Genomic DNA, 11,055 nt, shown 5'->3' on the forward strand with positions numbered 1-11,055 from the left:
AGGGCCCTAGTGCCGGATTATTTTTACATAACTTAAAAAATTCATAACAGACACAAACTGACAGTTTATAATGCTTTTATTTTGCTATACTAAGTGGTTTACATTTATTCTTTTTAACTCTATTTTTTTCTAAATTTTAAACCACTTCAATTTTTGATTTCCAGATGAATATCTCCTGCAAGAATTAAATACAAGCAGTTTAGTCCCAAGAAGTCATCACAGATTTTAGCATGCGCATTCATTCTTTCATATTCACAGTTAGCGTATTGAATTATTAGTTCAATTATTATTGTTCGTTTGCATTTAACGCCGAGCAAATCTTATGTCGATATAATCACAAATTGTTAGTTTTCATTCATACTTGTTCGCACGGTATCATGTGACACAAATTAAAGCCAGTCAGGCTAGGGCAGCTGTATGTGAGTATGTGAGAATTGGTCTCGCTGAAATCCACCCCGTTTTGGTTTCGCCGTCACAAAGAGCAAATCTCTTGGAAAAAAAAAAAAAAAAAAAAAAAAAAAAAAAAACATTTTAAAAGGTTTACCCCGGTCAACGAGCCTGTGAAATTTTCCATATTATAACCACCTTTGTTTTACTACGTCATATTGAGTCTCACATGTTATTTGACCGAGCTGGAACCTTTTAAACACATTCAATGTCGCGTAAACCAGAGGAAATATTTAAGTTGACAAATCGACTTTCACATTCCGCTCATTGATGAACTCATCAGAAGAAAAGAAGCACTTTCGATTTTTGCAAACGCAACAGTTGGGCGATTGTGTACCATTTGAAAACTTTCCAGTAGAAAGGGCCGTTTCATTTTCATTTCCTATCGGAACGGCCACGTATTATGCTAAATGGTGATAGTGCGAAAAAGCAAATGTTTCTTAACAGTACTAAATATTCCGAGCTTTCCAGTAATTACGAGAAAAGAGAACTACCTCTGAAAGTGTTCAATTTTTTTTTCGAAAAGGACCGTACCATTTGATTTTTCAGCGGAACAACTACTTTTCCTCGCTCAAGGACAACCAGATAACTGTCAAGTTTCGCAAAAGCTCGATCTGTCCGGTTCAATAGTCCATTTTACAGTTTTCTGCTAGTGACGTGGCCTTTGAATGAAAGTGAGGCTGGAGGTGACCTTGTGTTGATACAGACCTCACTGCTTTTGTTGTGTTAATCATGCTGTTTTGATGCAAACTAGTTTGCATTTACATGAAAAAGCAGAGAGGTTTGTATCAATGCAAGGTCACCTCCAGCCTCACTAACATTCAAAGGCCAGGTCACTTGGCAGGCAATTTTAAAATGGACTATTTCTAAAGGGTTACATGCATTCAATAGAACAGAACCAAATAAAACAATAAATTGGTAGACGCAGACGTTACCTCAGACTTAGGTAGTTTTATCAACCTCGTTTGCGACATTCTCTATGGTACTTTCTGTGCATCTGTATTCCATCTTGCTTGCTTACATACTTCCGATTACCAATTTTAGCCTGTCAAAGCAAGACAAACATTACGCGAATCGATATTTGAAAAAGCTAAAAACTGGAGCATACGTTAATTTATTTCTAGCGTTTTATTGGCTTAGCGGCCTTTGGAACTCATGCGAATATGTTAACATTTTTTTTGTGTGAAAAGATCCTTTGTTGTAAAAGGTGGCTAAAACCATAAAATATAGGTGGCATTTTCCTGCCACTCAAAAACCTGCACAATGAGCTCTACTAAGAGATACACTGGGCTAAATATGAAACATTCAGTTGAAAATTTATGAAAATGTACGAAGATTGCGACTAAATAAGCACAGAAAGCATTAAGCAATTTAAAAGAAAAAAGTCCTTTTTATTTGTTTGATCCTATCTACATCCGATCCTGCTTTGAACAATCAAAGACAAAATCGAATGCGTTTTCCCTTTACTGCGTTTTAGCCATTCAAGAGTGTAAATTTTATTTCCGGTTGGGTCAAAAACCATCAATTAACTGAAATTTTGTCATTCCTCGCATATAACTTCATCTTAATTTTGTCTATAAACAAAACATTAGCACAAAAGAGGAAGACAGGGTAACTACGCGAAAAGCATTCTTGTTTTGACGTCACGGCTCGACTTGCCCCAGGACTTAACTTTGCGCACACACTGGGCCGGAAGTAAAATTTGATTTCTTTGAGGGGCTGAAACTCAGTAATGAAAACACAATTTCATTTTTCCATGTCAAAATTAATTATCAAATCAATGTTCGAATCAATTAAGCGCCTGATGTATCTGATATATATATAAAAGGGGTTTCTAGAAATTTGATTGCATTTCATCAGATTTAAGACACACAAAACGCTTTACTCCTATCGATAGTTCTGTAAAAAGTGAAACCTACCCCTCTTCGCCTTGGAAGGATTGTAGGTTTCCCGTTCTTGCTGAAGAACTTGGTTCCGTAATGCATCACACTCCAGTAATCATACGGGGAGTTAAGGGAGTTAATATCGCCAGCTTTTTGGAAATTGTGCTTTGCATCTAGACATTCAATGAGTTGGAGAAACAATATAACTGCAGTTAGTAGATTCTACTGGTATGTTAAAGCAAATTTTACAATATGATTAACTGAGCTATCGTTCACTATCAACCATTGGTGTACAGTGGCTTGGTAGTCTACAAAATCACGTGATTTTTTTTCGGAGACAGATTTAAATATTGATTTCGTGATTATTTATAGTACAGTCGCTGTGGGGCAACTTTAAAAACTCGAAATTTATTTCAAATTGAATTGAGCTGATAGCTGCTTGTAAAATGTAAAGGAATTCGTTATTGACTTTACTTAAAGAGGCTCGCAACGGTTTTTAGTTCTTTCCAGCTCTCATACTTTGATGGGTGCTACAAACACTTATCAGATACCACTTCAAAAATGGTATCAAACAAATACCAAATCATTGCTTAACAAGTTGTGGTCGTTTTCATGACGTCACCTGCTACCATAGTAACGGCATTTTCGAAAATATTTAAGGTGGCTTTGAAACTGCCCCAGAGAATTTTTTTTTCACTTTGCAAAAAGTTGTATCTTAACATGCTAATCATTATTCAACAGTAAAAAATGGGGGTCACCGGACTTGTTTTTTGAGTTATAAGAACTAAAAGAGAAAATTAAGGGTGATTTTAACAAGTTACCCCGTTGCTATGGTTACCAGTGACGTCAGAAAAAAACAAAATTTGTTTGTCAATGATTGTGCATTTGTCTTATACAATTTTGTAGTGGTAACTGATTGTTTGTAGCACTGACCAATCAAAGTATGAGAAAATACTGGAAAGTACTGGAAACTGTTTTGAGTCTCCTTAAACGAATCGAATACGACTGCTAACTTCTAACTTCTAAAATGAACGAAACGAAACTTGCCATTATGGATGTTTTCAAAAACGAAAAAAGTACACTTAAGCCTGGTTTTCACTAGCGACGCAAGCACAAGCGCAAGCACAAGCTCAATCACGCAACAAAGACAAATTTAGATCCTTGTATTTTTGCTTGCGGCAAGCACAAGCACAAGCATCAAAATGCAATGCGCTTGTGCTTTTGCTTGAGTCAAAGCCGTTTTCACGGTGAAATAAGAGCTGTTATCCGGCCTTGCGCTAGTGCTTGCGCTTGTGCTTGCGTCGCTAGTGAAAACCAGGCTTTATTTATAAAACTTAGAAAAATAAGAAACTTAGAAAGACTGAATCACCCAAAGCAATGGGGTTGTTTTACTTACTGTTACGGATGTTATGCCACAGGATTCTGACGTATCTGTCCCTGTCAGGACGAGACTGCTCGTGATAGAATCCCAATGCGTGACCTGAAAAAAAGAAGTCGGGTCTAAAGAACGATGGTCATTGGTAAAGAGGTTGCCTACAACAACCCAAGCCAACTCCTAGGTATGTTTTAGATGGATATGTACATGTGCGTTAAAACGAGAATTGAAAATTGTAATTGTTACTCCTTGATTCAAAAGATTCGCTAAACTGCCGTGAAATCAAATTCTAGTGAACAGGAAAAGAGTTTTTCTGTTGATGGAAATTGTCCAAATTTTTGTTTTGTAAGCGAACGCAAGGAGTGTTCATGACAGCTCACTTCGGGTTCGAACGCAAGGAGTGTTTACGACAGCTTACTACTGGTTTGAAATTTGGCAAATTTGTGACTTGGACCTCGAAAACCGATTTCCTTAGTTTTTCGAATTAAAGGGCTTTTGGCGAAAACTAACTACATCAGGTTTGTTTCCAACCTTATAGCTATATATGAACAAAAAGAAAAAAGAAATAAAACGTTTTTTGAGCTTCTTCCAACCAAATCAAGATTTTGCTCAATTTTTTCTAAATGTCTCTCTTAACAACGTAAGAAATCCAGTGTAGTCTGTTTTCGGAAGATATATATATGTTTTTCAGGTTAGGTATGCGTGAAGGGAGTCCCAGATTTGAAAAACTTTAACCCCACAATTTTCGTTTTCGTAAGGGAAGTTTGGGCTCTGTCTATAAACATGAGATATTTTAGCCCTTTTAACCAAAACTGGGGGAAATAATCGATTTTTCAACTTCTGTTACTCAATGCTCGGTTTTTCCTTATAAGTGTTCTTAATCTATGAGCTTACAAAGAAGCTGTTCTTTAAAACATATTAGGATTGAAAAGTAATTCGCAAGGGAAAAAACAAGTTTATTAAATCAGCCGTAACACTAACCAATTTCATGAGCTGCAATTCCCTTGGTCCAACATCCTGGTGCAAGTGTGATATGTTGACGATTCCCTTGCCTTCCCACATGTGATGAACACCTAATGTAGAAATATAATCATGACATATTTTCTGGTCTAAATAGTCTAGCAGGAGGTCTACATGGGAGAATCTTGACCGAGATTAAGATTTTCTCACACAGTCGGACTAAACTTGATTAATAAGATGTTTATCATATGATTAAAATAATAACTGTTCAGTGTTCATGTTCATGTTCATTCCAGTGAGGTGACAAACACTGGTTATGAGTGCATTGTCTGTTGAAAGCCTAAATAAATACTTTCGCTCGAATTGAATCCGACTGAGTGTTAAGGCTCGGTTTCTTCATATGGCCAAGCAAAAAGTCTCAAAATTGTTTAAATAGCAGGCTCGTACTCGCAGAAGTTTTGCTTGCAAATTGCGGTAAAAAAAAATGGACAAGATGAGGTCGAAATCACCGACCTATATGTTTTTGATTTCTCTAGCCTCTTTCATTGACTGACAGGACATTTTTACAGGCGTTTAAGTTGCTTTCAGCAGTCGTGTTGCGTTCCTTCTGGCCTTGCAATCTTTTGCAATATCGTCTTCAGCTAATATTTTGATGACATTGAAGCTGAATCATAATTTGCCAAATTTTTCTCGTTCTCTTCACTTTTTGTTCATGATCCTCAAGCTTTTTAAATTTGGCTCTTCCTTTCATTGTTTTCATCAATGAGAAGTCATTGCTTTTGTACTTTTTGTTTGTAACTTTCTCACAGCAAATGTCGTCGGCCTACATGCCGGTCTAGAAGGTCCAAACTGAAGTCAATATCGATCTCAGCCATCAAATTATTGAATTTGGTAGTTCCCAGTCCTTTTGAGACACAGCCATATAATAACTAATAGAACATCCAATGAATGTTTGGCTTACAGATAATTTCTAGTTAAAAAAAATAAAAATTTGACTAGACTAGTTCTGATAGTTTAATAAATGCATTTAGAAAATAATAATAATAATAATAATAATAATAGTAATAATAATAATAATTGCTTTAATAATAATGGCTTTAGCGGGGTCTACACCTTCCAGCCATCACCTGCGTATTGCTACACTTTTTTATTTATATTTATAGAAATATACATTCTGTGCCCCTCACTCTCGAAACGTGTAGCCTGAACGTTCATCGACTGTCAAAACCTTTACACTAAAAGCAAATCTAGGCATTTTAGCGCACTGTCAATAACATATCAAACAGAAATAATATTTTTTAAGACTTCCAAGATGTTGCTTACCCTGAGCCAGGTACGAAGTATGCAAACGCTCTTTCCCTTCTCCTATGCTTGAAGCGGACGCAAGATGTTCTCGTCCATTCTCGCATTCCTTGACTAATGGCCCGCATAGCCCGACGATTACGCCCTGGAAAACACAACAAAACCGAACAGTAATGCGCATGCACTTCAGTCCCAACCTTTGCATGTGAAACGTCAATCAATCGTGAAATAACAATGAACTGTTTAATCGTTGAGCAGCTTTCATTTGAGTGTCGTAACACCAAAACCAAATTAATCACTCTGGCAAATCACAAAAGACGCAGACAGTCCATTAAACCAATCTCAAAGTAATTGCATGTAACTGGCGTGAAGCGCAGGAAAACGTATGCGAACGACCCAGCATGAAAATAGAGATTTACGGAAAATCAAAGGTATTACATAAGTTGGTAATCCAACTTTAACCTTTCAATTAAATGTTTTAAAGGCCGTTGAACCCCTTAGTTGGCATTTAAGGAACTTTAAGTCTCCTTCAAAGGCGGCCCAAGCTCACGATGAAAGGAGTTGAAATAATTAACATAATACTCTATATGAAGCTATTGTGCTACAACAGTTCATATTAATAAAGGTTTGAATGGGAGAAAACTCTTTCGAATTTACAGCTAAATATAATGATATTTTGACAATAGAATCAACTTACCTAAATGTCTTGTACATGTTATTATGTCTCTTAATTGTTATCTGGGCTATCAGGCGGGCATTTTTTACAACTCTTATTACTCATTATATTTTGGGCGATTCCATGTTGTTTCACTGAATAAAGAAGTATTTATGGCTCTTGTTCTTTGGTCATTTCAATTTGAGAAGAAATGAATGCAAACATAAATTTCACTTGGACTACACATGGTTTGAAAAAAAAAACACCAGTATTAAGTTAAAGTTTCGTTTGCTACAGCACACCCCTATTTAGAAGTGGCGAAGTAGGTTTTCAAACCATATATAGTCCATATGCTATTTTTGTAGCAGCAGTTTGTATTTAATTCTTCTTAATGGTTACTTTTTAACCTTCTATAAACTTACTTAGAGTGGGGTGGATGGCATAAATCATCACTCCTTTTGGCCAATTTCTGCCTCTACGTACACCTCTTCCGAATGGATTATCTATGTCCAGTCCCATCGCAACCGCCATGCGCTGTTCAGCGTTTAGGATTATGTCTCCCTCATACAAATTCGGGTTATTAACACCGACATTTTCTTGAGTCAAACATAAAAAAAAATCAATCAATGCAGGTATCAACAAAATAACCTACGAACAACTGCCCGCCAGCCCTGCCTGCCTGTCTGCCTTCCTGCTTGCGCGCCTGCCAGTCTGTCTGTCTGTCTGTCTGTCTGACTGGCTGACTGACTGACTGACTGACTGACTGACTGACTGACTGACTGACTGACTGACTGACTGACTGACTGACTGACTGACTGACTGACTTTGTTGGTAATCCAGCCATAACGTCATGAGATCCGCCATCTTGGATCCCCCTTATTGGAATTTACGAAAATTAATACACTTTTTTTTACGGAAAGTAATACAAACTATATCCCAAATGGTTATGGAGCATTCAAATATACGACTTTTGCCTTAGAAAACTGGAAAAATAGAAGAATTGTGTCAAAAAGTCGATATTTCATTATTATGTTGTAGTTTGACGAAACTCAAATACTAGCTTCCAAGCGAATTTTTATTTTCAAAACCACCACCCAGAGGCAAAAAAAATACATCGAGCCTCGTTAAAGTTAGTTTAATTGTGAAATCCGAGAAGTGTCTTTTTGCATTTGACCCTCTTCCATTCATGACGTTAAAACATAAATAAAATAGTTGTGTCAATTTCTATCTCTTTTTTTACTAAAGCACCCGATTGCGGCTGAAGCGAATTTACAACCAATGTTTTTTTAAACCAATGCAAAATTGCATACATCAATGAAGTTCTAAGTGAATTGACAGTGTTCAATGAAAATATGATCAGTTGACTCTGGTTCTCCTGTACAGTACAGACTATCAGATCACTATCTTTGTCAGATAAGTGTGATCCCGAGCCTAAGCTGAACTCTTTTTTTATCTACTTTCCACTAAACTAACCACATTGCCGACTGGTTAGGATGTCAAGATGTAATTGGCTGCCCGCCGGTTCCACTGAAACCCTATTGTTTTTTCAGGAAGCCAGTACTTTCCTTCAGCCTCTTCTCTTTTTTTAATTTTTATTTTGCGAACTACCAAAGTTTCGTTGACACTAGCCTGAGAAGCAGCTCTAGTCGAAAATGGTTACAGAAACGATTAAATATGGTAACTTGTGTATGTTTTCAACAAAAAGAATGAATGCTTTAAGCGTTGCGAGTGTATTAGATGACCGCTCTATATCTGGTTTAACAAAGGCCTTTCCAATTCCTACTAATTTATCATATATTGAACTATAAAATAATTCTATATATAAAGTTGATGGGTGTAACTATAAATTGATAAGTTCCATTTGCATTAAATCTGACGTTTGCCCTTAAAAACCTGCAAAGAAAACTGCTTACCTTCAGGACTTTGGGCGAGCGCCACTCCGCACAGAACAAGAAGGTATAGCCACTCCATGCTGCTTCTTCACGGTGCCGAAGTAGTGTGACGAAAACGGCGAAATGGCTGAGAATTTATGGACCACAATTGTTAACTCACCTGGAAAAGGTATCGAAACTTTGTTTTTTCTGTTTTAAGTATGTTTGAGGTGTTTGATTCTTGTCTAAACACAATCAGTAAATTGGACTAGCCGTGGGAAGTCATCTGAAAATTTTGTTCAAATACATGCTACAGGTGAAAGACGACAAATAGCAAACTAATTTCGCACCCCTGGGGGGACTCCCATATTAAAGGGACGGGGATGCTCATCTGAAATTTTTAAAAGAACCTCTAAAAGAGACCCATCTGGGCGTGGCTCAAGCTATTTAAGACCCCCAAAAGATACCATAATTCTGAAAAGAAAATTTATATTTGTATATTTCTTCGTGTGCATCCCTAAAAGAGACCCTGACGGCTAAAAATTTTGCCATTTTGTCCAAAACACCCTAAGCGAGACCCAAAGTCCAAAATTTATACCGCTAAGTGAGACGACGAGCATCCCCGTCCCTTTCATATGGGAGTCCCCCCCCCCCCCCTCGCCTCCCGGGCTTCGCACCACATGGCATTACGCAATCAGGTGTTATTAAAAGAGCTTGGTCTCAGGGATTTCGCTGATTTTGGTCTGAGCAATTCTTAAATTAGTGTTGGGCAACTTTACCTACGAAAAACATTGAACAGCTAAAGGGAAAAACACGCTTGACGCCAAAGACGCGTGTTTCAGTGCTCTAATATAGCAACTGTTAATAAATTTTGACCATAATTTTATGGTTTCGTACGACGCAAATATAAATTTTGTCTTCTCAAACACCTGTTAAAATCCGTGACAAATCCCATTAAATTAATTTCAATGAATATCACGTAATAATATTTTATTGTGCAGCATTGATTGACATTTTGTGCTAGCATGACAAATACTATAAGCAGAGATAAACTTTAGAAATAAATAAAATTTATCTCGCCAAGGAAGCAAAAAATTAGAAATAGAGTTTGAATAAAAATTGGATCCAGATAATGTTTGAAGATATTGCAATAAATGAATCAAAATATGAAGTAAACTGAAATGGCAATATAGTATGAGTGAATTCAAAGGCAGTCTCCACGTCATAAGATTCTTATTTACCGCAGCATATTTCCCCTGCCCTCACCACCTCCAAACATCCCACATAAAAATTCAACCTGTAGATTAATGCTATCAAAGCTGTTCTCTGTTAGTAGCGGTAGCCTGTCTGTTTTTTACTCGAATGTTTCTCTGGTTATTGATATGTACATAACTGGATTAAAGGACTCATTTTTTAAAACGAAATATTATTTCAGGTTGACGTTTACTGATAAGGCTGCTCAGTATTGGTCGAGATCATCGAGTGATGGTTAAAATTAATCTTTACGAAGATTGTTCATTTCACCGTTTGGACGTGTTCTGTTCCTTTAACGGTCATTTGACTGAAATAGAACCTGCACTGAGATTTTTCTCAAACTTTGCCTTTTGCCAAAAAAATTTATTCCAAATTATATGGATAGCTGAACAATTAAAAATTAATTGTATTGCTCTGAGTTTCGCGCGAAAAAGCGCGGCTGCACCACCACCACAACTCGTTTCCAGTCTGATTCAGTCACCGCTTTCTTTCTAAAGAGTCGTCAAAGATCGATCTAAAAACGATTAAAGTTGAAGGCCCTAGTCGCCAAATTCAATCTGGAAAAAAATGAGGGAACAGCTAGGCATTAAGATGAGATTTTACTTTATCTTTTAAATATAAAAGTCACTTTAATCGACTTTCAAAGCCCAATAAGTGAAGCTACGCATAAGGGAGGGACGCCTGGCACATTGTAACTCACGTCAACACAAAAATTAGCTGAATTCAGAAGCTCGTATTTAGGATAGCGGCATTTTTGCTTGAGATGTGTCATAAAAATTTCGTCCATCTTTCAGTAGATGACTTCGAATGTAACTATTGCCGCAATAAGGGTTCCGTTGTAAGTATAGTACTTCTGATATTTCTTATTCGGTCGGTTGTGTTTAACAAGGCAGGAGACGTTTTGGGTATTGTAGATATGGGGGGTTACCACGAGGTTTATTTAATATTCCGCACTATACTTGAATATTTGCAAATTCATTCTTTCTGGGGGAGTTTATAAAAGAAATCTGCTGGCGCCGTTTAATTTGTTCAAAAAGTTGGGCATCGCTAGGAAAACGGTCGTTAATAATGATTTGAAAAACCGGACTTTCGGGTGTAAGTTGTTCGTAGTTCACTTTGTTTTATAAAAAAAATAGCCAAATTTCACAGTTGATGAAGCATTTGTCTTCGAGAGGATATTGAAGAGATACAGTACAGGTAATAACGGTCAAACGAACGTGTTTTAGTTGAAAATTTAGATTTTCCAACGCTCGAAGTTTTCAAACAATTCTAGACAACTTTCACAGATAAGAAGGGAATCAACCTGCT

General features: G+C 36.9%; 1 protein-coding gene across 1 annotated transcript; it reads right to left on the bottom strand.

Annotated features, from left to right (window-relative positions):
- Nucleotides 1-58: 58 nt before the first annotated feature.
- Nucleotides 59-8,616, bottom strand: LOC144654931 (zinc metalloproteinase nas-15-like). Its single transcript, XM_078515167.1, has 8 exons — nt 8,536-8,616; nt 7,045-7,218; nt 5,989-6,112; nt 4,687-4,778; nt 3,727-3,810; nt 2,367-2,503; nt 1,383-1,492; nt 59-175 (listed from the first exon to the last, which is right to left on the bottom strand). Exons 1-7 carry the CDS (start codon nt 8,591-8,593, stop codon nt 1,403-1,405), a joined length of 759 nt encoding a protein of 252 aa, XP_078371293.1. The 5' UTR covers nt 8,594-8,616; the 3' UTR covers nt 59-175; nt 1,383-1,402.
- Between the last annotated feature and the right edge of the window lie 2,439 nt (nt 8,617-11,055).

The sequence above is a fragment of the Oculina patagonica genome, chromosome 5, assembly GCF_052425735.1.
Source record: "Oculina patagonica isolate OP01 chromosome 5, crgOcupat, whole genome shotgun sequence".
Classification (NCBI taxonomy): domain Eukaryota; kingdom Metazoa; phylum Cnidaria; class Anthozoa; order Scleractinia; family Oculinidae; genus Oculina; species Oculina patagonica.

Excerpts from the sequence above, each read along its gene's own strand:
- LOC144654931 (XM_078515167.1), bottom strand. The coding sequence starts at position 8,593 with ATGGAGTGGCTATACCTTCTTGTTCTGTGCGGAGTGGCGCTCGCCCAA. Across the intron at positions 3,811-4,686 it reads AATTGCAGCTCATGAAATTG|GTCACGCATTGGGATTCTAT; the intron begins GTTAGTGTTACG and ends TCTTTTTTTCAG. Across the intron at positions 1,493-2,366 it reads TCCTTCCAAGGCGAAGAGGG|GCTAAAATTGGTAATCGGAA; the intron begins GTAGGTTTCACT and ends TTGCTTTGACAG.